The sequence below is a fragment of the Macaca mulatta genome, chromosome X (genome assembly GCF_049350105.2).
Source record: "Macaca mulatta isolate MMU2019108-1 chromosome X, T2T-MMU8v2.0, whole genome shotgun sequence".
Lineage (NCBI taxonomy): Eukaryota > Metazoa > Chordata > Mammalia > Primates > Cercopithecidae > Macaca > Macaca mulatta.
The window spans coordinates 114,859,593-114,885,903 of NC_133426.1; the positions used below are offsets into that span (position 1 = coordinate 114,859,593).

General features: G+C 37.0%; 2 protein-coding genes across 7 annotated transcripts in view; one reads left to right on the top strand and one right to left on the bottom strand.

Annotated features, from left to right (window-relative positions):
- Positions 1–433: 433 nt before the first annotated feature.
- Positions 434–8,136, bottom strand: PSMD10 (proteasome 26S subunit, non-ATPase 10). Of its 2 annotated transcripts, none has more exons than XM_015127940.2 (5): positions 7,982–8,117; positions 5,328–5,426; positions 4,529–4,675; positions 4,340–4,427; positions 434–1,355 (listed from the first exon to the last, which is right to left on the bottom strand). In XM_015127940.2, exons 1-5 carry the CDS (start codon positions 8,093–8,095, stop codon positions 1,348–1,350), a joined length of 456 nt encoding a protein of 151 aa, XP_014983426.1. In that variant the 5' UTR covers positions 8,096–8,117; the 3' UTR covers positions 434–1,347. The 2 variants fall into 2 exon arrangements, with proteins under 2 accessions (XP_014983426.1, NP_001248034.1); NM_001261105.1 differs by having other exon boundaries at positions 438–1,355; positions 4,261–4,427; positions 7,982–8,136.
- Positions 8,137–8,347: 211 nt separating this feature from the next.
- The window catches only part of ATG4A (autophagy related 4A cysteine peptidase), a 72,863-nt gene continuing 54,899 nt past the window's right edge, over positions 8,348–26,311 (top strand). The window contains exon 1 of one of the 5 annotated variants that reach the window (NM_001261491.1): positions 8,348–8,405. In NM_001261491.1, the coding sequence (NP_001248420.1) occupies positions 8,396–8,405 (10 nt within the window). In that variant the 5' untranslated portion in view covers positions 8,348–8,395. Of the gene's footprint in view, positions 8,449–8,558; positions 8,828–8,964; positions 9,058–22,662; positions 22,698–26,311 lie in introns of those variants that run through there. The other 4 variants (XM_028841766.2, XM_077987731.1, XM_077987729.1 and 1 more) reach the window with 4 other exon arrangements.

Sequence of the window (26,311 nt, forward strand, 5' to 3'; positions counted from 1 at the left end):
ATACTTCTGTAAAAGGAGTTTCTATATCAATAACACAGTTGATGTTTATGAAACTCATTTTAGCTACTGATCATTAAGACTTTGACCCAAAATTAATGCAAGTTTGTACGTTCACTTGGATCACTTATTTCAAGCAGTAGTTGCAGCATAAAATTCAAATAAAAATAATCTGAAAGTTACTTGGAGTTCATTAGATTTTATGACTAGTATCATTTAAGATGCTTCCCTAAATTGAGCTCAAGTTTATACTTACTAATTTCCTTTTGATCTACATTTAATTAGCAATTCAGAAGATGGCTATTTTAAAAGATTTTAGCTACAATTCAAGCTTCACTAATTTAATTGACTTAAAGCTACCAAAAACTGAGAAATGTCTTTACTAAGGATTTTAAGGCTTAAGTGAATTCTAGCTAATTTGAAAGAAAAATTGGAAGACTCTTTCAACATTTTATTTTTTGGTTTCTGAAATACAAATCAAAATACATTTTTGCTACATGTCATTTTAACAAGCTTGACATTCTTTTCAATACAGGATGACTCAAAATAGGTACTTTAAAACTTCCTTTAAAGAAAACCATACATTTTATTTCAGAGTAAACAACCCATCAAAAACAAATACATAGGTATATGGGCTATTGTTTTTCATTATTTTAGAGCACACCATTCAACTTAAAATTTGGTCCACTAAAATATGTAAATATCCCTCCTATCACAAAAATAAATTAAACCTCATGGTTGAAAAAAAACCAGAAATATTTGGCGTAGGCTGAGTGAGCTTGAAAAGCAAGTTAGGATGTTTTAACTGTATGGAGGAACATTACAGAATCCACACAGAAACGTGGCAGAACAACTGGCTTGTTGCTATTGGAGCTGTTCTGTTTCAGAGAGGGATATAAGGTACGTGGGAGGGTGCTGAAGACTCACAACAGCCACAGAATTAGTTACTCAAAATTAACCAGAATTCAATATATAAGAATGTATGACAACAGTAGAACAATCTCAACAGTTATTTGATGCCTGGAAAACAAGCTGTAAGCTTCGAACTAGTAACTCAGCAGGAACAAGAGTCAACATGTTTATAAGACTTTGAAGGTGAGAAAACGTCATCATTCGTAGATGATGTCTTGTGCACAAATACATTAGTTTGCAGAACACTGGGGACAACAACACAACATACAAAGTAAGAATAAATCCAAGCTGTTTAACCTTCCACCATTCTCTTGAGTATTAAACCCAGGCCGCCTTTGGCCACTTGCAGGGGTGTCTTTTCTTCTTTATTCTCAATGTAAATACTTGCTCCTTGGGACACCAGCAGTTTTGCTTCTTCCACTCTCTCCTCATCACAGGCTAAGTGTCTGAAATCAGGGACCACCAGAGACCAATTAATCACTACCAATTCTATGTAACGGTTAGGATTTCTTGCTAGGTAATCTAAAGTGCATATGATTAGGAAATGGTAACATTGGAAAGTTATTTAATCCGGAAAGAAACATCGGTTTGCATGGGGAGACTGTTAAGTTAAAATTCTACAAAAAAAGCCTTGAAATACCAGATTGTAAATCATAATTCTGGTTCTACTTACAATAGAAGAAGGGATCTAAAAACCAGCCTAAGGAACACTTTTCTTATTTTACAGAGATAAGTAATTGTTTACCTCAAACACTACATGTAATAATTCAGGGTTAGAATTTAGAAAAGCCCCAGTTCATAATCTGTTAATAGTAATTTGTGCAGCTTAAAGTTTGAAAAAGCAGTTTAAAAGATTTTATCTCGGCCGGGCGCGGTGGCTCAAGCCTGTAATCCCAGCACTTTGGGAGGCCGAGACGGGCGGATCACGAGGTCAGGAGATCGAGACCATCCTGGCTAACACGGTGAAACCCCGTCTCTACTAAAAAATACAAAAAACTAGCCGGGCGAGGTGGCGGGCGCCTGTAGTCCCAGCTACTCGGGAGGCTGAGGCAGGAGAATGGCGTGAACCCGGGAGGCGGAGCTTGCAGTGAGCCGAGATCGTGCCACTGCACTCCAGCCTGGGTGACAGAGCCAGACTCCGTCTCAAAAAAAAAAAAAAAAAAAAAAAAAAAAAGATTTTATCTCATTTAATCCATGTATCTGTCTTGTAAGTTAGCAAAGTATTATTATCACCATTTTACAGTTGAAATGGTGACAGAGGTTAAAGTTCCTACCTATGCTGACATGTCTTGGCAGTAAACTGAGTGGAAGAGGGTAACAACTTTTGCCATGCACTTAAGAGTGCCAGGAGGGTATAACGAGGCACTTTACATGTTGTTTTACTTAAACCTCACAATAATCTAGTAAGGAAGGAATTATTATCCTTATATTACAGATGAGGAAATTAAGATTCAAGGAAGATTAAGTAACTTATAAGTTGTTTAATATAAGTATTTAATATTGTTAGTAAGTGGTAGAGTCTGAATTGGGTGAACATCATCTAGCTATTCATAAATCCTATGTTCTTCCCAGGACTCTTATCTTTTCTGACTCCTAGATTTCCTCTAGGCCATCCTGCCTTTCTATTTATGGAGAAAAGAGGTAGGGCATACAGGTCTTTCTAAACAGGGTCTCTTAGAATGCAGGAAAGATTTTAAAAACTAAGAGTTAAGAAAATAATACTTTTTAAAAGTTGGTTTAAAGTCAAATTGGAAAAGGCTGAACCTCACTCTGGACTAAAAAGAAGACTCACAGAACTTCTGGTTCAAGAAAAAGTCACCATTCAACACAGAAGAAAAGTGGCCAAGTACTGTGGAAACATATCAAGGTAACGGCCAGCTTCAGGTCATACACATAATTCAATTAGAGATGGATTTTAAGAGTTAAATGCAAAACAATAACACTAACCCTCAATCAAAACCAATGAAACGCTAAAATAACCTATAATAAAAGACAGGTGAATATTTAACTAATTTCAGGGTAAGGAAGAGCTTTCTAGTCATGAGGAAAGATGAATGGGCTTGACTATGTAGAAATTTTAAAACTTCTATTATGCAAAAGAAATTATGAACAAAATGAAAAGATAAATTAGGAAAAATATTTTCAACTAATGTTGCAGAACATTAATATTTTACCATGTCAAATCAAGAGCACTTAAAACGCTGTGAAAATAAATTAATTCCCCAAAAGGAAACAGAGAAAGGGACACAAAAAGGTACAATTAGATAAGAAATGTAATTAGCCATGGACATTAAAAAAAAAGTTCAAATTCATTAATAAAAATGTCAATTACATCTATGAAATACATCTATGAAATATCATTTTCACATAACAAAAGGATAATTTAGTGTTGGTGAGGGGGTAATGGGCACTCTTAAACTGCTGTTGGGAGGGTAAAATGATACAACTCCTCTGGAAGCAATTTGGCAACATATAGCAAGTCTTAAAATGTGTGTATTTGTTGACCCAGCAATTCAACTTCTAGGAGTCTATATGAAGGTAATAATCAGAAATGTGGCCAAACGTTTTCTGTACAAAGTTAGTCAATTATTTTAGAGACAAAGTCTTGCTCCACCCAGGCTGGAGTGCAGTGGTGTGATCACATCTCACTGTAACCTGGAGCTCCTGGGTTCAACCAATCCTCCCACCTCAATCTCCTGAGTAGCTAGTCCCACAGGTGCATGCCACCATGCCTGGCTAAGTTTTTAATTTTTTCTAGATACAGGGGTCTTGCTGTGTTGCCCAGGCTGGTCTTGAACTCCTGGCCTCAAGTGATCCTCCCGCCTTGGCTTTACAAAGTGCTGGGATTACAGACATGAGCCATCATGCCTGGCTCAATGTACCATTATTTATAATAGTGAAAAACTCAAAAAAGTTTAAATATACAGTAATAGAGGAATGATTAAATTATGGCACATCTATACAGCAGAATTGTACATAACCATTAAAAAAGTTTTAAACATATTTAATGACATTGGAAAATGTTTATAATATACTATTGAGGTGAAAAGAACAAGAGCTAAAACTACATACACAGTATGACCCCAAGTTTGCTAAAAAAATATGTATGTGTAAAATATACACATCTGAATATAAGAGACCAGGAGGAAATACACAAGAATGTGATCAGTAGTTATTTCTGAGTGGCAAGATAATAGGCAATTTTTATCTTTACATTTTGTGCAATTTAACATTTTTGCCATTAACACGTATTGCGTCTATAAGCAGAATAAAAAAAGAAATGATGTATAAGAATTATTGCAAGAGGGCTAACGTCAGGTAGAATACAAATGACTGCTACTTGTCACTTACAGAGGAGTGTTACCCTCAGTGTCTTGGATGTTTGTGGATGCTTTGTAGTACAGAAGGATATGAATCATCTTCAAGTTACCCTTGGCTGCTGCCCGGTGCATTGCTGTAGCCTCATAATGGTCCTTAGCATCTGGATTAGCCCCACCTTCTAGTAACATGACAGCGATCTGGAAAGATGGAGTAGAAAGAAGAAAACAATGCAGAGATCTATCTGTGTTTGTATACACTTTTAGAACTCAACAGAAGTAGCCTAGGGATGGAACCATACCTCATGCCTGTTTTTGGAAGCTGCATAATGTAGGGGAGTACAGCCATTTTGATTGACAGCATTCACTTGAGCACCTTTTCCCAGAAGGGCTTTTACAATCTCATCCCGGCCAGCAGAAGCTGCAATATGAAGAGGAGACCAACCTGCCTATAAAAGAAGTAGGCAGTAGAAACACCAGGGGAAAAAGGCACAAGGATTAGTGCTAACATTTAGGCAGGGTTAACAAGGAGCTTTACAAAGGTAAAAAAATATTTGCTTACAAAAAAGGTTCCATTCTTACTCTTCACAAATCTAATCCTAATATAACCATACCATTAGAATAAATCTCTTTATGTAACAAAAAAGTTATCTAGGTCCTCATTATTCAGGCCATATTCACCAAAAAACAAAAAAATCCAACATAATAGAAAGAGTTTATGGTCTTTTAGGGTTCACCATAAGAAGCCCTGATCTGTACGTTTATTTTTGTTGTTTTTATTTTTAGAGACAAGGTCTGTCTGTCACCCAGGATAGAGTACAATGGCTCACTGCAGCCTCAAACTACTGGGCTCCAGCAATCCTCCCACCTCAGCCTCTCCTGTATGTTTACCTTAAATCACAGAGTATGAGTGGCAAACATAACGCTGTAAAATAATGCAACCATGAGTCTCATGCTTGATCACAAGGGCCATGCTATAACTTTCCAGTTGCAAAGGTTACAATTTTCTTTATGAGCTTAATGCACAGGCTTCAGTAAACACCAGTCTGGAGTATAAAGATAACTGGGAATTTATCAACTCAACTTTATCAAAGTACTCACATCATCTTTATCATTCACTGGCACTCCAAGTTGCAACAAAAATTCAACAATTTCTGTATGTCCAGCTGAGCATGCCCAGTGCAATGCAGTTCTCCTGTCCTACAGAGAAGCAGTAATAGAAACATTCTTGAAGAGAAACAGAAGGGAAAAGAGGAAGGAAAAAAAATACTGGTGCTGGCAAATCTATAGTTTGAAAATACGAAATGCAGAGCACTGGATCCTCAGGTAGGTAACCTTAAACTATATTACTTACTGGTATAAGATAGATGAAAGTTTAAGTAACATGGGGAGAATGACATTGATGAACATATGTAATTCTGGGCAGAATACGACAAGGAAAGTAGTAGAGCAAGAAACTGATTTCAATGCTTTGACAGAAATACATCTTTGGTTGTTTTACTATTACATTATTTACGTACTTTTACGTCAGGCACTGTGCTGGGAGTTTTACATGCATCGTATCATGTAATTCCTATCATTCTACACAGTGCTTATTATCTCCATTTTTCAGATGAGGAAACTAAAACTCCTCAGGTAAGCACCTTGTGGACGGTCATACGGATACTAAATAGTGAAGCTGGGACACAACTGTCAGTGAAGTTCTGACTCTGAAATCTCTACTACCACACTGACCTCAAGTTAGATGTTGTAGAAGGAACACATGAATCTAATGGGGGAAGAAATGTTCATTAAACTAGTTGAAATTATCTATAACTTAAAACCATAAATAAATTAGAAATATAATTTAGAAAACACAACACACAGAGAACAAGAAAATTACTTTTTATAAAAAATAATAAGCTATGGCCGGGTGCGGTGGTTCATGCCTGTAATCCCAGCACTTTGGGAGGGCGAGGTGGGCAGATCACCTGAGGTCAGGAGTTCCAGACCAGCCTGGCAACATGGTGAAACTCCATCTCTACTAAAAACACAAAAGTTAGTCAGGCGTGGTGGCAGGCACCTGTAATCCCAGCTACTTGGGAGACTGAGGCAGGGGAATCGCTTGAACCCAGGAGGCAGAGGTTGCAGTGAGCCGACACCGCGCCACTGCACTCCAGCCTAGGCAACAAGAGCGAAACTGTCTCAAAAAAAAAATAAATAAATACATAAAAATAAAAATAAAAATAAGCTATAGTAGTCATTATTTGTCAAAAGGAATCCCTATTTGCAGTGACTGCTATATTTCTTAGCCCCACAGAATAGAAAATGGTATTTTAAACTCTATTACAAAAAATTTCAAACACACAAAAATAGAGGGAATAGAATAGAAACCCACATGCCTACTGCTTAGAATTAACAACAAACACCTTGCCCTATTTGCTTTATCTAGTTTTTTCCTTGCTGAGTTTTCCAAAAACAAATCCTAAATATCATGATTTTTCACCCTTGTCTTTCAGTATGTAAAAAATAAAGGTATTTCTTATATAACTATGAGACCATTATTACACTTACTAAAATTAACACTAACTCCTTTAGAATGTCTAACATCCGGTCTGTATTCAGATTTCCCCAGCTGTCTCCCAAATGTCTTTTTGCAGTTGGTTTGTTTAAATCAGGAACCAAACAAGATCCATAAATCGCATTTCTTCGTGTTTTTTACGTCTCTTGATACGGTTCCCTTCCCTTTTTAAGCCATTGACTTGAAGAATGGTTAAATTTCTAATGGAGTGTTATTAAATCTTAATATAAATTATTACATTTAAATTTAAATCCTTAAATATCACCAGACCATAATGAAGTAAACTAGGTAAAGGTAAGGCCATTTTCAGGTTGAGTAATAAAGGAAAGTTCCAGAAAAGAGACAACAGTCTCTTGATTTCTAATTTTCTCCCAAAAGACACGAAATGGAGATTTGTAAGTATAGGACAGTTTCACTAGTGCTTAGCACACTGCCTGCGAAACCCAAGGCCATCTATAAATATTTGTGGGCTTACTGAGGGCACCATGAATCCCAGAAACTGAGGATGAAAGCACGAGGGTCCTGTGAGCAGGAGGGCAGAAGGAAACACTTCTCAACTTCTGTCTGCCTCTGCTTAGAATGTCCACTCATTCCCCCATGGAAATCTCACTCATGCTTCAAAGTCTAACCTTCCCTTCTTTGCAAAAACTTTTCCAATTAATGACAGCCATATTCAGCATCAGATTCTCCTATTAACGTGTTCTGAAAGCACCACGTAAACTTCTCTGCGGAGTATTTACCACAATCTGTAATCGGACATGTTTTTGTGCTTATTTTACTGTCTGCATCTTCCACTCCACCGTATCCCCAGCTCCTAGCAAACTGCCTGGCACGGAAGGGGTGTTCAATTACACATGTGTTACTGAATACAGTTACTAGTAAAGGTAAATAAATCCATATAAAGAGCCTTCCTTTTCACTGATTGGCAATTTCTGAGAAATGCGGTAGACGTTCTAGAACTGTCCAAAAATCAGGGAGTGGAGCTCCGGACCAACGGGAAAATAATCTGAGGTCTGCGGGGCTAGCCCCCGCAGGCCTATCGCGAGTCCTGAGGTGACCCCGGGGGACTGCTTGGGGCGGCGGGGGCGGGGTTCTGCTCCTCTTAGAAACCGGGCCTCCGCTAGGGCCGGGCCCCGAAAGCCACGTAGGGCTTCGCCGACGTCCCCAGCTGCGAAGACACCTAGCGTTGCTTTACCTGGTCAGTTCTAGTAGCCAGGGATTTATCGGCCAGAATACTCTCCTTCAACTCTTCCAGCTTCCCGCTGTAGGCCAGGTTGCAGACCATTAGGTTAGACACACACCCCTCCATTTCGCTATCCCAGCAACTACTTGACGCGCGAGCAACGCCCGCCTCACTTCGCTGGCTCCGGCTGCCAGTCAAAACAGCCGTTAGAGCTCCACCAATCACCGGCCTTCCTCGTTCCCTTTTCCTTTACCATCGCACGGCGCCTCTGGGAGTTGCAGTTTGAGAGCAGTTCCGGGCAGGGAGGTGCCTTTGGGGCCCTCACAGACTTGGCCTCTAGCAGTACGGAACTACAAGTCCCAGGGTTCCTAGCGACCGCCCGTAGTCAAGTTGCCGGTGGAATTGGCCCAGGATGACAGCTGGAGAATGGAGTCAGGTATGGGGAGCGGCTTTGAGTGGAACCGTGTGAAAGAGCCGGGGTGGGTAGTCGCTGGCGGGTCGTTGAGTCGGCCATATGAAATGGGTTCGGGGGCAGGGCAAGAGAGTTATGGGAGCCTAAAGGTCCTGTCCCTCGGGGTTCCTGACCTGCAGTGGCAGGCGGAAGGGACAAGGGTTGGAGCTGAGTACTACCTCCTGAGCTCGAACCGGTGACGGTGGCTACCCTCCCCCTCCCTGCCACCGCCCAGGGAGTGGAAAGAAGTGGGAGTTAATTACTCCGACATCTCGGCGGTGTGGCGTCTGGACAGGGTTCTGCCACAGCAGTGATAGCATATGGCACCGTACTGAGGTGATGTGCCAGGGTGATGCCAAAGGCAGGGTGTGATGCCACGGGAGCCACTTGATATCTAAGAGACTTCGGTGAGTCCATAGCCTGGTGACATCACAACTTGATGAGGGTCATCTTAAGGATACCGGGCTGTGGTGTTGGCACTTTAATATCACGATATTAACTATGTTGTCAAGGCTTTGCTGCAACTATTAAGCTAATAGTGTTTCTTTTTATAGAAATCCCAAATAGTGCCATAGCAGAAGCAATGCAAGACTGATCCTTTATAGGGCATATCCAGAGGACATTATGCCACAACTAGGTAATGATAAGAATACATTCAAGAAAGAGATTGATTATGTTTATGTTTATCCTGTTATAGTGTAGAATAGCAGTTGGGAAACTTTCTGTAAAGAGCCAGATAGTAAATATTCTAGGCTTTGTAGGTCAAAAGGCAAAATCAAGAATATTTTGTTGGTACTTTTATGACGAGAGAAAACAAATTTCAACAAATTTTTATTGATGTAATTCAAAATATAATAGTAATTGAGTACTTTTTTTTGTAATACAGGAGGACTACCAATGAGAAGAATATAATTCTTTTTAGGGGATAATATTTTGCTTAATTGGAGCTCAGAATTAGTGTTCCGTACTGTCAAAATTGATTTTAAATGTTCATCTGTTAATGCTGATCTGTTATGAGATTTTTACCTATTTAATCTTTGAAAATGTCATTTTACACATATAGGTACTGTCAAATACTGATATCAATTCATAAACATACACTTTTTTATTTTTATTTAAATTATTTTTTTCAAAAATTTCAGAATAGTTTTAGATTTATAGAAAAGTTGCAAGGTTAGTAGAGTTCCTGTATACCACTCACTCAAAATGAGGTACATTTTACATATCATAAAATTCACTGATTTCAAGTGCATAATTAAATGATTTTTGGTAACTTTACTGAAGTGGGGCAACCATCACCATAAATCAGTTTTAGAACTTTTTGATCTCTCCAGTAAGATTCCCTCATGCCTATTTACAGTTAATCAATCCTCTGTCCCATTCCCAGCCCCAGACACCCACTAATCTACTTTTTTGTTTCCATAAATTTGCCTATTCTGGACATTTTATATAAATGAAATCATACAATATGTAGTCTTTGTGTCTGATTTTTTTCACTTAGCATAATATTTTTGAGATTCATCCATATCGTAGTATGTATCAGTACTTCCTTACTTTTTTATTGCCAAATAGTATTCCATTTTATGGATATAGCACATTTTTGTCTGTCTACTCACTATTAGATAGGTACATCAGTTTCCAAGTTTTGGCTACTATGACTAGTGCTGCTAAGAAGATTAGTATGTAAGTCTTTGTGTGAACATATTTTTTTCATTTCTCTTGGATAGATACTTAAGGGTGGAGTTACTGGATCACAGGGAAAATATATGTTTAACTTCTTAAGAAACTGCACAACTGTTTTCCAAAATAGCAGCAACATTTTGCACTTCCATTAGCAATGTATGAGAGTTCCTGTTTCTCCACATCCTTGCCACCATTTGTTATTTACTGTGTTTTTTATTATAGCCATTCTAAGTGGGTGTGAAATGGTGTCTCATTGTGGTTTTAATTTATAAATTTATAAATTATAATTTATAATATGGTGAGCATATTTTCATGTGCTTCTTAGCCATTCATATATCTTCTTCAGTGAAGTGTCTGTTATATCTTTTGTCCATTTTTAAATCGAGTTGTCTTTTTGGTGTTGAGTTGTAATGATGGTTTCTATATTCTAGATCAAGTCCCTGAGAGATATATGATATGCACATATATTCTCCCAGTCTGCTGCTTGCCTTTTTCTTTTCTTGATGGTGTCTTTTGAAGTGAAAACGTTTTGAATTTGGGTGACATCCAATTTATTATTTTTTTTCTTTCATGGACCATTTTTTTGGTGTTGTACTTAAGAAGTTTTTGCCCAATTGCAAGGTCTCAGTGATTTTCTCCAATGTTTTCTTCTAAAAGCTTTATTACTTCATCTCTTACATTTAAGTCTATGATTCATTTTGAGTTCATTTTTTCTCTGTGATATGAGGTGAGAATCTAAGTTCTTTATTTTGCATGTGGATATAGAAATTGTTCTAGCACCATTTGCTGAATCTCTTATCATTAACATCTTACATTGCTGTGCTATGTATGTCACAACTAATAAGCCCACATTGGTATATTGCTATTAACTATACTCCATGCTTTTTTGTTTTTTTCAGGTTTCACTAGTTTATCTCTAGAGATCCTGTCCCATCCAGGATACCACATTACATTTAGTCATTGTATCTCCTTAGCCTCTTCTGACTTGTGACACTTTCTCAGATTTATTTTGTTTTGGTGACCTTGATAGTTTTAAGGAGTACTGGTCAGTCATTTTGTGGAAAAACCCTCAATTTTATGCTTAGACTGGCATTATGTGTTTGGAAGGAAGTCCGCAGAGGTCAAGTACCACATTCTCATCATACATTATCAATGTTACACAAACATATGATTTTAATTGAGCATATTCATTGCTTGGAATAGAATTCTGTTGTTCTCTTAATAGTGCCTTTTAGCATTATATGGCAGGTTAATCACTTCCAATTGAAAGTTTGGTGAAAGCTGCTCAATTACACAGTTAAATGGATTTTGGAATATGGAATATCCTTTGCACTTGCTTCAAGGTCCAAAAACTACTGCTGGAACTGTAGTCTGAATTCAGAAAATATATATGCTGCAAATTTGTATGGAAATAGAGATCTTGCTTCTTGTTTTAACTTTTATTTCATTTTATTTTGAGACGGAGTCTCGCCCTGTCACCCAGGCTGGAATGCAGTGGCACAATCTTGGCACACTGCAATCTTCGCCTCCTGGTCTTAAGCGATTCTCCTGCCTCAGCCTCCTGAGGCGCATGCTACCACACCTGGCTAATTTTTGTATTTTTAATAGAGACAGCGTTTCGCCATATTGGCCAGGCTGGTCTCCAACTCCTGACCTTAGGTGATCCTCCGAAAGTGCTGGGATTACAGGCATAAGCCACTGTGCCGGGCCTATTTTATTTTTTATTGAGACAGGGTCTTCTTCTGTTGCCCAGACTGGAGTGCAGTGGCACGATCATGGCTCACTGCAGCCTCCACCTCCCTAGCTCAAGTAATCCTGTCACCTCAGCCTCTGGAGCAGCTGGGACTACAGGCATGCACCAACACACTCAGTCAATTTATGATTTTTTGTAGTTACAGGGTCTCACTATGTTGCCCAGGCTGATCTCAAACTTCTGGGCTCAAGTGATCCTCCCACCTAGGTCTCCCAAAATGCTGGGATTACAGGTGTGAGCCACCATGTCCAGCTGAGATTTCATTTATTTCTTCTGGGTACTTAACTAGGAGTGGAATTGCTGGGTCATATTGTAACTCTGTTTAACTTTTTGAGAAACTTTCAGACTCTTTACAAAAGTGGCTGTACCATTTTACCTTCCATCAGCAAGCAATGTTCGAGGGTTCAGATTTCAGATTTATCCACATTTTTTTTCTTATTTTCTTTTTATTTTTGGAGACAGAGTCTCACTCTGTCGCCCAGGCTGGAGTGCAGTGGCAGGATCTCAGCCCACTGCAACCTCTGCCTCCTGGATTCTAGTGATTCTTGTGCCTCAGCTTCCCGAGTAGCTGGGATTACAGGCATGTACCTCCACGCTGGCTAATTTTTGTATTTTCAGTAGAGACAGGGTTTTGCCATGTTGGCCAGGCTGGTCTGGAACTCCTGTCCTCAAGAGATCTGCCCACCTTGGCCTTCCAAAATGCTGGGATTATAGGCGTGAGCCACCACATCCAGCCAAATTTCTCCATATCTTTACCAATACTTATTAATATCTATCTTTTTGATTATAGGCATTCTAGTGGATATAAAGTGGTGATCTATAAAGTGGTGATCTATAAACACCCATTCCAGCCTGAGTGACAGAGCGAGACTCCATCTCAAAATAAAATGAAATAAAAGTTAAAACAAGAAGCAAGATCTCTATTTCTATATAAATTTGTAGCATATATATTTTCTGAATTCAGACTACAGTTCCAGCAGTAGTTTTTGGACCTTGAAGCAAGTGCAAAGGATATTCCATATTGACTTGTGACAGCATGGGAAGTGGATAAAGCATCTTGACATTACTTGTGATTCAAACAATATTGTCAAAATGACTTTACTACAATTTTTTTCATATATAAGCATTGTTTTGCCTTGTAATTTTAGGTTGAATTAATTAATAAACATTATCAAGCCTGCATCAAAAGTTAATTTCCAAAGCCATTCAGCGTTCTCTAACAGTGTTTGAAGGTGGTTCTTCCAACCATTTAAAATTGTGAGAATCATTCATACCTTGCTTGCCACACAAAAACATGAGATGGGCTGAATTTAGCCTGCCAGTCATAGTTGGTGTAGAGCAGAAGTGCCCTGCATATTCAATAAATACATCTCTAGTTGATTATGGAGGTACAGTATCCCTGTGTTGTAGTATTCACAAAGTATTGGGTATAGTGACATTTCACCATAAAAATGCATCGGGTACTTGGATCTGATTGGTAGAAAAGCTGGAAAAACAATTCCAAGTGCCTTTCCTACTGAGTGACTTGTTTGGGTAATCTTCTTTTATAAACACTATATTTTGCTTTTATTTTATTTGATGTGACATGGTAATTAACTTTCAATTCTGAGTCCTTTAAGGCCAATGGGAAGTTATCCTTTGACTTTTTGAAAGCTGCAAGATAAATAGGTCTTAGAGGAGAAGGTCTCTTCTCTTTTGTGGCTGGCCCCAAGTTATGGAGGAATGATGTGGTTGCTGTTTATGTCCATTAAGAGACAAATGGGGCCCTGTTAGGGTCTGGCTCCCTTGCTGCTCTTATGATTGAACGTTTTCTATTGCCCTTTCCACTGATCACCTGGATTCTAGATATTAAAAAAAAACTAAGTTCATCTTCTAGACTTGAAGAATAATGCCAATAATAACTAGCATTTATAGATCACATTGTCAGTTACTGAGCTTATCTTATGCAATCCTCACATCAGCTCTGTGAGGAAGGTACTATTATCCTGCAGCTCCTACCTTTTTTAAAATGAGAAAACAGGCACAGAGGAGTGAAGTTACATGCCCAAGGTTACACAGTTTAGTTGGAGCTATGGTAGAAATCCACGCAATTCTACTCCAAAGTCCTACCACTTAACCACTGCAACATGCTGCTAACTATTGCTGAAAACTGAATTATGTGTAAATGAAAATCCTAAATAATGCAATACCAAATGCTGTCAGAGTTCTTTGGGCTATAACTCTACCTCTGATTTTGGTGAAATGACAAGATTGTAATGCTTTAGAGCAGCTCTGCCCAACAGAACTTTCTATGATGATGGTAAACTTCTATATCTACGCTGTTCTAGTATGGTAACCATAACCACATGTTGCTCTTAAAGACTTGCAATGTATCTGGGAACTGAATTTTTAATGTCATTTAATTGTAATTGTTTTACATGTAAATAGTTTTGTGTGACTCATTATTAATCATCTTGGACAGTGCAGAGAGAGGTCATTTCCCCCTACTTGTTCCTTTTTAATTACACTAAATATTTTACCCTATGCAAATATTCTTTCCATAGCACAACAGGAAATGAATATATTCTATACCGAAAAACAACTTGAGGGTATACGCAAATCAATTAACTGCATGACAGTTGCAGTAACAGGTTCTGGGTTATCCACCATGAAACTTCTCCATTCCCAGCACTTACTAAATAAACTTCCATAACTGGCTCAAAAACCCTTTGCAATTGATTTTTCACTGCTTACAAGTGTAATTTATGTGGCTTATTGCACTTTACAGTTTCTAGTTGCTTGGTTTAAGATGAGACATTTTAATCTGTGGCTCTAATTTTTTTTTTTTTATACTTTAAGTTCTGGGGTACATGTGCACAACGTGCAGGTTTGTTACATAGGTATACATGTGCCATGTGGGTTTGCTGCACCCATCAACTCGTTATTTACATTAAGTATTTTTCCTAATGCTATCCCTCCCTCAGGCCCTCGCCCCCCGACAGGCCCTGGTGTGTGCTGTGGCTCTAATTTTTTTAATCCCATGTTTTGATCCCACGTGTTAAATGTCCTTAGTGTTATATATCACTGGGCTATACAAACCTTCCCCATTTAAAAGCGATCCCTTCACGAAACTGGCAAACTGTTACAGTCTATTATAATAAAGCACTTTATATTTACTACCTGAGTTTTAGCTTCCACACTCTTGTTTTAAGTTATTTGCTTTATAAGTGGTTTCTTTTTTTAAAAAAGGTTTTATTATGAATAAGAGACTAGCAATAATTTGCAAAGATAGTACAGAAAGGCCTCATGTAATCTTCATCTGGGTTACTTCAATCATTACATTTTACATAATTATAATACAATATCAAAACCAAGAAATTGATATTGGAATGATATGTGTCTATAATTCTATGTTATTTTATGATGTATAGATTTGTTTAACCATCATCGCAATCAAGAAATATTCCATCTCTCCTGTCCTACCTCTTTATAGTCACACCCACCCCCCACCATTGATAACCCCTGACAAATACTAATTTGTTCTCCTTTTCTATAACTGTCATTTTAATCATTTTATATACAATTAAAATGATTTAATTTTTATAATCACAAAGTATGTGACCTTTTTCATTATTTTTCACTCAGCATAATACATTTGAGACTCATTCAAATTGGTATCAATAGTTCATTCCCTCTTATTGCTGAGAAATATTATGCGACATGGAGGTACCACAGTTTGTTTAACCATTCATCTATTGAGGGACATTTTAAAATGTCCAGTTTTGGGCTATTGCAAAGAAAACTCTGATTAATGTTGAGTACAGTGTTTTGTGTAGATGGAAATTTTCATCTGTCTGAGATAAATGCCCAGGAGAACAATTACAAGGTGGGATGGTAAATATATGTTTAACTTTAAAAGAATCTGACAAACTATTTTTCCTAAGTGACTGTACCATTTTGTATTCTCACCAGCAATGGTATGAGAGATCCAGTATCTCCACATCCTTTCCAGCATTTGGTATTCTCACTATTTTTTTTTTTTTTTTAAGTTTTAGCTATTGTGATAGGTAGGTAGTGATATATTACTGATTTTATTTGCGTTTACCTAATGGCTAATAAAGTTCAACATCTTGTCATGTGTTTATTTGTCATCCCCATATCTTCTTCATTTAAATATCTCTTTATATCTTTGGCCCATTTTCTAATTGTATTGTATTGTTTGTTTTACTGTTGAGTTTTCAGAGTGCTTTATGTATTCTAGATACCAGTTCTTTGTCAGATATGTAGCTTGCAAATATTCTCTTCCAGTCTGTGGCTTGTCTTTTCATCTTAATAGGATTTTTCACAGAGAAAGAGCTTTTAATTTTGATGACATTCAACTTACTGATTTTTTCCCTATTATAGATTGTGCTTTTGTTGTTACATCTAAGAACTCTTCACCAAGTCCTAGGTCTCAGATATTTTCTCCTAGATTTTCTTCTAAAAATGTTATAGTTTTACATTTTACATTCAAGTCCATGATCCATTTTAAGTTAATATTTGGCATAAAATATGAAGTTTAGGTCAAGGTTAATTTTTTTGGATTATTGATATCCAGTTGCTTCAGCTCCATTGAATTGCCTTTGCACTGTTGTAAAATATAAGTATGCCGTGCTTGTGTATATCTATTTCTGAGTTTTCTAATCTGATTCATTGATCTACGTATGTGTCCCTCTGTCATACCACACAGTGTTGAATACTGTAACTCTATAATAAATCTTAAAATTTGATAGAGTGATTCCTCCTAGTTTGTTGTTTTCAATATTGCCTGTTCCTTTAACTTTCCCTATAAAGTTTAGAATAAGCTTGCCTATATCTGAAAAAAGTTTGGTGAGATATTGATAGGAATTGTATTAGACCTGTGTATCAGTTTGGGGAAAACTGATGTCTTTACTATGCTGAGTCTTCCAATCCATGAGCACCATATGTCTCTCCCTTTATTTAGATCTTCTTTTATTTATTTTATCAGCACTGTTCAATTTTCAGCATAGAAATCTTGTATGTTTTGTTAGAATCATACGTAACCATTTCATTTTTGGAGTGACTATTAATGGTATTTTATTTTGAATATTGGTTTCCATGTATTCATTGCTAGTATATAGAAATATAAATGATTTTTTGTATGATAGTCTTGCATATTGAAACCTTGCTGAATTCACTGATTAGTTCTAGGGGGTTAAAAGGTATTTTTCTAATTTTTTTTCTTTTGTTTTGGTTGGTTTTTTAGGACTTTCTATGTAAACCCTCTTGTCATCTGCAGGGAGGGACAGTGATATTTCTTCCTTTCCACTCTGTTTTCTGTTGAATAGCAGTGGTGAGGGCTGAATTCTTGCCTTGTTCCCAGTCTTAGGGAAGAAGAGGTCAGTCTTTCAGTGTCAACTATAATGTAGGTTTTTTTTGTAGACATCTTTTTTGAAATTTAGATAGTTCCCCCTCGATTTCTAGTTTTCTGGGGTTTTTATCATGAATAACTATTGAATTTTGCCAAATACTTTTTGCATCAATTGATATGATCTTGTGATTTTTCTTCTTCAGTTTGTTAATGCAGTGGATTATACTAATTTATTTACAAATGTTGAGCTAGCCTTGCATCCTAGGATAAAACACATTTGGATGTGGTGTATAATTTTTTTATATGTTGCTGAATTATATTTGCTAATATTTGCTGGGGATTTTTGCTTCTATTCATGAATGACATTGGTTTGCAATTTAATTTTTTTTGGTACCATCTTTGTCTGATTTTGGTATCAGTGCAATATTGGCCTTATAATAAGAGTTGGGAAGTAGTCTCTCCTCTTCTATTTTCTAGAAGACATTGTGTAATATGAATGTTAATTCTTCTTTAAGTATTTGGTAGAATGCTGCAGTGAAATCATTCAGGCCCAGATGGTTTCAATGAAGAATTTTTTTTTTGGAGTTTTAAAATTATATATTCAATTTTCCTAATAGTTACCAAGCTATTCAGATTATCTAATTTTTATTGAGTTGTGGTGGTTTGTGCTTTTCAAGGAATTTATCCAGCTTATCAAAATTATCAACTTTATACATGCATAATTGTTTGTAGTAATCCCTTTTGGTGTCTGCAAGGTCTATAATAATATCTCCTGTTTCATTCCTGATATTAATGATTTGTGTCCTATCTTTTTTATTTGTCAGTTTTGCTTGAGGTTTGTGGATTTTATGAGGCTTTTCAGAGAACTACCTCTTTGTTTCATTGATGTTCTCTATTGATTTTGAGTTTTCAATTTCATTGACTTCTGCTCTTTATCTCCTTACTTCTGCTTGCTTTCATTTTAATTTGCTCTTACATTTCTACTTCCTTAGGGTGGGAAATTAGATTATTAATTTCAGACATTTCTTCTTCCCTAAGTTAAGCATTTAGTGCAATGAATTTCCATCTCAGCACTGCTTTAGCTACATGTCACGTATTTTTTTTAATCACAGTAAAAAACCATAGCATGAGATTTAGTTCTTAACAAACTTTTAAGTGTACAGTACAATATTGTGAACTATAAGCACAATGTTGTACAGCAGATCTCTAGACATTTTTCATCTTGAATGACTGAAACTCTATGCTTATTGAACAGCAACTCCCCATTTCCCACCCTCCACCAACCCCCTGGCAACTACTATTTTACTTTCTGTTTCCATGAGCATAACTAGTTTAGATAACTTATATAAGTGGAATCATGCAGTATTTACCCTTCTGTGTCTGACTTATTTCATTTAACATAATGTCTTCAAGGTTCATCCATACTGTAACATATGACAGGATTTCTTCCTTTTTATGGTTGAATAAGATTCCATTATATGTATATACCACAGTTTCTTCATTTATCTGTGGATGGACATTAGGTTGTTTCCACCTCTTGTCTATTGTGAATAATACTGCAATGAACATAGGAGTACAAATATCTCTTCAAGATCCTGATTTCAATTCTTTTGCATACATCTCTAGAAGTGGGATTGTTAGATCATATGGGAAATTTTAATTTTTTAAGGAACCTCCATACTCTTTTCCGTATCAACTGCACCATTCTGCACCCTCACCAGCAGTGTGCAAGGTTCCAATTTCTTCACATTCTTGCCAGCACTTACTATTTTTTTTTTATAATGGCCATCCTAACAGTTATGAAGTGATACTTCATTGTGGTTTTGGTTTGCATTTCCCTGACAATTAGTGATGTTGAGCATCTTTTCGTATATCTGTTGGTCATTTGTATGTCTTATTTGGATAAATGTCTATTCAAGTCCTTCGCTCATATTTTAATTGAATTATTTGGTGAGATTTTTTGTTATTGAGCTAAATAATTTAGATATTGAACCCTATCAGATGGTTTGCAAATATTTTCTCACATTCTGTAGGTTGCCTTTCATTCTGTTGTTTCCTTTGCTGTACTGAAGCTTTTTAGTTTGAGGTAGTACCACTTGTCTGTTTTTACTTTTATTGCCTGTACTTTTGGTGTCATATGCAAAAAATCATTGCCAAGACCAATGCCATGATGCTTTCCCCCTATGTTTTCTTCTAGGACTTTTACAGTTGCAGGTCTTATGTTCAAGTCTTTAATACATTTTGAGTTGATTTTATATATAGTGTGAAATAAGCATCCAATTTAATTCTTTTGCATGTGGGTATAAAGTTTTACTAGACCATTTTTTTTCTTGTTGGGGGGTTGGGCTAGATCTTTGCCCCCTTTTTTTTTCAAAAACTTTTAAGTTCCTGGTTATATATAAGGATGTGCAGGTTTGTTGCATAGGTAAATGTGTGTCATGGTGATTTGCTGTACAGATCAACCCATCACCTAGGTATTAAGTCCATCATCCATTAGTTATTCTTCCTGATGCTCTCCCTCCTCCTCCCCCTACTCCCCTGACAGGCCCCAGTGTGTGTTGTTCCCCCTTACCCATGTGTTCATGTGTTCTTATTGTTCAGCTCCCACTTATAAGTGAGAAGATGTGGTGTTAGGTTTTCTGTTCCTGTGTTAGTTTGTTGAGGATAATGGCTTCCAGCTCTGTCCATGTCCCTGCAAAGGACATGATCTCTTTCCTTTTTATGGCTGCACAGTATTGCATGGTGTAGATGTACCACATTTTCTTTTTCCAGTGTATCATTGGTAGGCATTTGGGTTGATTCCATGTCCTTGCTATTGTAAATAGTGCTGAAATGGACATATGTGTACTAGCACCATTTGTAGAAGAGACCACCCTTTTCCCCATTGTGCATTTTTGGAACCATCGTTGGAGATTAGATGACTGTGTATGTATGGATTTATGATCAAGGTCTCTGTTTTATTCCATTAGTCTATATGTCTGTCTTTATGACAGTACCATACTGTTTAATCCACTTATATTTATAGTAATTATCGATAGGGAAGGACTTACTGTTGCAATTTTGTTCGTTGTTTTCTGTCTTGTAGATTTTTTGTCCCTCCTTTTCTTTCTTTCTCTCTTCCTTTGGGTTTCATTGATTTTTTGGTAGGGACATGCTTTGATTCTTTTCGCACATTCTTTTGTGTATCATTTAAAGGAATTTTCTTTGACGTTACCATGGAACTTACAGAAAACATCTTATGATTATAACAACCTATTTTAAGCTGAAACAAACTTAAACTCCAATTACATATAATACTTTACTCTTTTATATTATCCACCCCACACTTTATGTTATCGATGTCACCAATTGCATTTTTATATTGTGTATCTATTAACATGTTTGTGTAGTTATAGGTATTTTTATACTTTTTTTTTTTTTTGAGACAGAGTTTCTCTCTTGTTGCACAGGCTGGAGTGCAATGGCGCGATCTTGGCTCACTGCAACCTCTGCCTCCTGGGTTCAAGAAATTCTCCTGCCTCAACCGCCCAAGTAGCTGGGATTATAGGTGCCCACCACCATGCCTGGCTAATTTCTGTATTTTTAGTAGAGATGGGGTTTCACCATGTTGGCTAGGCTGGTCTCGAACTCCTGACCTCAGGGGATCTGCCCACCTTTGCCTCCCAAAGTGCTGGGATTACAGGCATGAGCTGCCGCACCCAGCCAATTTTTATACTTCTATTTTTTAACTTCTATACTAAAATTAAAAGTGATTTACCCACCACTATTACAGTGTTACAGTATTCTATATTTTTCTACATATTTACCTTTACCAGTAAGATTTATGCTTTCATATGACTGTTGAGCATCTTATTATTTCAACTCAAAGGTCTCTCTTTAGCATTTCTTGTAAGGCAGTTCTAGTGGTGAAGAAATTCTTCAGCTTTTGTTTATCTGGGAAAGTTTTTATTTCTCCTTCATTTTGAAGGCTAATTTTGCTGGATGTAATATTCCTGGTTGGCAGGTTTTTTTTTTTTTTTCAGCAGTTTGATTATTCCATTCCCTTTTGTCCTGCAAGGTTTCTGCTGAGAAACTCACAGATAATCTTATGGTGATTTCCTTGTACATGATGAGCTGCTTTTCTTTTGCTGCTTTCAAAATTCTTTGTCTTGGACTTTTGACAATCTGATTATGATGTTTCTCAGTGTGGATTTCTTTGGGTTCATCCTACATGGAGTCTGTTGGGCTTCTTGAATCCAGATGTCCATTTCCTTTCCCAGATTTGACACATTTAGAGATGTTATTTCTTTAAATATATTTTCTGTCCGTTTACCCCTTCTCCTTCTTGGAATCCCATAATGCATATATTTGTTTGATGGTGTCCCATAAATCCCTTAGGTTTTTTTCACTGTTTTTTTGTTCCACTGACTATGTCATTTCAAATAACCTGTCTCTGAGTTCACCAATTCTTTCTTCTGCCCTATTAAGCCTGCTGTTTAACACCTGTCATGTTTTTTTTGTTTTTGTTTTTGTTTTTGTTTTTCAGTTCAGCTGTTATATTCTTCAGCTCCAAATTTCTGTTTGGTTCTTTTTTATGTTTTTTAAATCTTTATTGATATTTGTCGTTTTTTGAACTCATAGATGGCATCTTTATGATGGTTATTTTGACTTCTTTTTCAGGTTATTGATATACCTCTCTTTAGGATTGGTTTCTGGAGATTTATTTTGCTTCTTTGAACCATGTTTCTCTGTTTCTTCATATGTCTCTGACGTTTTTGTTGGGATCTGCACGTTTGAAACATCAGTAACCTCTTTCAGTCATTATGGACTGGCTTTGTACAGAGAAAGACCCTCACCAGTCAGCCTAGCTAGAGATTCTGGGGGCCTTTGAAACCTTTTTGGAGGATACATGACTTCTCTGGGCATGTGTAGGTAACTTCTCAACTAGAAGCTTACCAGTTTCTTTTACAGGAGCTTATAAACACTTGCTCCCTCTGTGTCTACAACACTGCAAGTTTTCTGGTTCTATATCAGTAAGCCTCCTCTCTCTCTTTTTGTTCTCAGTGGTTATCAGGTATCCAATGTGTGCTAGCTTCCTAAGTCAGTGCCCCAAGTCAGGTGAGACCTATACTAGTACCTTAGGCAGCCTGGTGAAAAGTCAAAATGCTGATGAATATTCCACTTGTTTCCCTCCCTCCTGAGGAAGAAGCCTTAAGTTGTGTATCTCCTCCCAACTGTGCTGAGCTATGCTGGCCGCAGCAAATCACCCACCTCTTTCCTTTGTTCTCAGCAGCCCCAAGGCAGCCAAAGTATGCTGGTTTTGTTAGTGCTTCCAGTGGGGCAAAATAGAAACCTCTTCCTGGTTCCTTGAGCAGCCCTCCAAAAAGACAGAACATTGAAAACTTTGTACAGTCTTTGTTTCCCCCGCCCCCCGCCGCCAAAATTGAAGGCTGGGATGTTATTTCCTGGTGCTGAGCTGTGCCAGCTTGGGAGAGGGGCTGATGCAGATAAGGTGAGATTGCCCTTCCTACCCATTTTAATGTAGTTATTCTTGACTTTGTGCTTACCTGGGGTATGCAACGTCTTAACTGAATTCTGGAATTCTCATAAAAATATTTTACTCAATATATCATTGTCAAATTGGTCTTCCTGTACGGGAACAAGGGCTGGAACTTCCTATTCTGCCATCTTGCTCCTGTGTCACATATTTCGATATGTTGTATTTTCATTTTTATTCAGTTCAAGGTATTTTTTGTTTGTTTGTTTTTACTTCCCTTGAGACTTCCTCTTTGACCAACGGATTATTTAGAGGTATGTTGTTTAATTTCCAATTGTTTCAAAACTTTCTTGTTTCCTTTCTATTATTGAGTTCTAGTTTGATTCCATTATAGTGAGAGAAATACTTTGCTATAGAAACCTTACTTCCCTTTAAGTCTCTTTACTTTCTCCCATCTATAATACAATTTTTAAAAATATTTTCCCTTGTATTTTTAGAATCACATCAGACAATGTTATGACTTTTGCTTTAACTCTCAAATATAATTTAGAAAACTGTAAAAAGAAGCAAAGTCTGTTGTATTTGGTAATATTTTTTACTGTTTCTATTTTTCTTTCTTCCTTCCTGATATCTAAAGATACCTTCTTTTATCTTTCCTTTCCAATTCACAAATTTCCTTTAGCCATCCGTTCCTTTAAGTATATCTGCTAACAACAAATTCTTAGTATTTCTTCACCTGAGACTGTCTTGACTTTCTTCTAAAAGATATTTTCACTGGATATGCAACTTTGGGTTGACAGTTCTTTTATCTCAGCATTTGAAAAACGTGCCATTTCCCTTTGGACTCCATGGTTCCTCTTAATAAATCTACTCTCATTAAAAGTGTTTTTCTTCTATAAGTGAGGTATTTCTTCTCTTTAACTGCTTTTAAGATATTTTTCTTTTTCTTTAGTTTTCAGGAGTTTGATTATGATGTGTCTTACTGTGGAATTCATTGGATTTATCCGATTGGGTTTGCTCAGCTTCTTGAATCTGTAGGCCTATGTCTTTTGCCAAATTGGGGAGATTTTCATATTAATTAGCTTGATTTAGCCATTCCACATGTGTACACATATCAAAACATTGTGTTGTATACCATAAATATATACAATTTTATTTGTCAATTAACAAAATTAATTGATTTTTAAATATTTGGGAGATTTTCACCTATTTTTTTAATACTACTTTAGCCCCACACTGTTTCTCCTCTCCTCCTGAAACTCTGATGATATGGATGTTTAATGTATCATTAAAGTCCCATGTGTGCCTGAAGCTCTCTTCACCTTTTTCAGTTTATTTTCTCTCTATTGTTCAATCGCATAATTTCTATTGTTTGGTCATCAGTTTCACTGATTCTTTTTTCATTCTCCTTTTTTCTATTCACCCCATTCAGTGAGTATTTCATTTTGGTGATTGTGTTTTACAGTTCTAAAACTTCCATTTGCTTCTCCTTTATGTCTTTTATTTCTTTGCTGAGACTTTCTTTTTATAAAAAAATTTGTTTTCAATATGTTTGTAATTGCTTGTTGAAACATTTTTAAGATGACCGATTTAAAATCCTTGTTGAATTAATTCCAATCTGTGTCATATCAATGTTGGTGTCTGTTGAATGCCTTTTCTCATTCAAGTTGAGATGTACCTGGTTCCTTTTATCATGAGTGATTTTCTATTGTATCTTGGGCATTTTATGAGACTCTGGATTTTATTTTAATCTTCTGTTTTAGTAGGCCTACTCTGACACCATTCTGGTGGGGGAATAGGAGCACAGTGTTATTATTCAGGGAAGGGTGTGAGTCAAGGTTCCTCACTCACCATCTACCATACCCAGGGTAGGGGTAGGGATGCCATTATTACTAGGCAGGAGTGGAATTTCAGGATCCTCACTAGGCCTCCAGTGACACCACTGACACCTCCCTAGGCCTCCATTGACAGGCCTCCACAACCATCATATGCCAGGGGACTCATTACTGCCTGGCAAGGATGAAAGTCCCAGATCTCCATTCAGTCGTTTCTGAAACCACCTCAGGGAGAAGGGGATGTGTGACTATTTAAAACCAGTTGAAGGTAGAAATCTAGGCTCTCTACTTGATTTTTGCTGAGGGGAGTGGAGGGAGGAGTGTGGTTTTTTTTGCTGTGGTGTTTGCCTTGGGTAGAGAAGTTATTATCTAAAAGTTTTCTGTCTTTCTAGGCTACCCCTTTTCTGTTCCTTTGGCTAGAGATAGCCAGTTTTTTGAGGCAATTTTTTTTTTTTGCACCCATTGGCATTGCTGGGTTGCTGGCTTCTCCATCACCAGGTCCAGGATACATTACTCAAAAACAAATCCAGGGAACTCACTGCCATGTTGTTACTTGGGTCTTGAGATTCCTAGCCACCAGGAAGAGAAGAAGCCGCCTACCTCCTTCTATTTACCTGTCAGAGATGTATGAGTTATGTACATATTTATTTATTTATAATGTCCAGTGTTTTTAGATATAGAGGGAGAAATAGGGGAAAGTACATCTATTCTATCTTTTCTTGGAATCATAAAAGTGATAACTTAATGAAAATATGGATATTGTGTTAGTTATAGCCTTTCTCCCAGTAATGGGAAAAATCACCACGATCACTACCTTTACTGGTATACTTCTTTATTTTTAGCTTTTTTAAAATTGTGGTGAAAAATATAAACCATAAATTTTACCCTCTTGATTGTTTTTAAGTGTACAGTTTAGTAGTGTTAAGTATATTAACATAGTTGTGAAACAGATCTCTAGCACTTTTTTTATCTTGGAAATCTGAAACTCTATACCCATTAAACTACAACTTTCCATTTCCTCTTCCTTCTAGTCCCTGGCAACCACCCTTCTAATTTATCTTTCTGTGAATTTGACTACTTTAGACACCTCATATAAGTGGAATCACACAGTATTAGTCTTTTTTGTGACTGAGATATACATTTTTTCTTTATCCATTCATCTATCAATGGACATTCGGGTCACTTCTACTTCTTGGCTATTCAGAATAGTGCTGCTATGAGCATGGGTGTGCAAATATCTCCTTGAGACCTTGCTTTCAGTACTTTTGGATACATATCCGGAAGTGGGATTGCTGGATCACATGGTAGTTCTATTTTTAATTTCTTTAGGAACCTCCAGACTGTTTTCCATAGCACTTGTACCATTTTACAAGCTCACCAGTGGTGCACAGGGGTTCTAACTTCTCCATATCCTTGTCAGCCCTTATTATTTTCTATAGCCATCCTAATGGGTGTGAGGTGAAATCTGATTATGGTTTGGATTTGCATTTCTCTGAAAGTTGATGTTGAGCATCTTTTTATATGCTTTTTGGCCATTTGCATATCATCTTTAGGTAACTATTCAATTCTTTACCCAATTTTAATCAGATTGTTTGATTTTTTGTTGTTCTTTATATATTCTAGATATTAACACCTTATCAGATATATGATTTGCACATATTTTCTCCCATTCTGGAAGTTGCCTTTTCACTCTGTTGGTTGCATCCTTTGATGCACAAAAGATCTTAAGTTTGATGTAGTCCCATTTGTCCATTTTTGTTCTTGTTGCCTGTGCTTTCAATGTCATATCTAAGA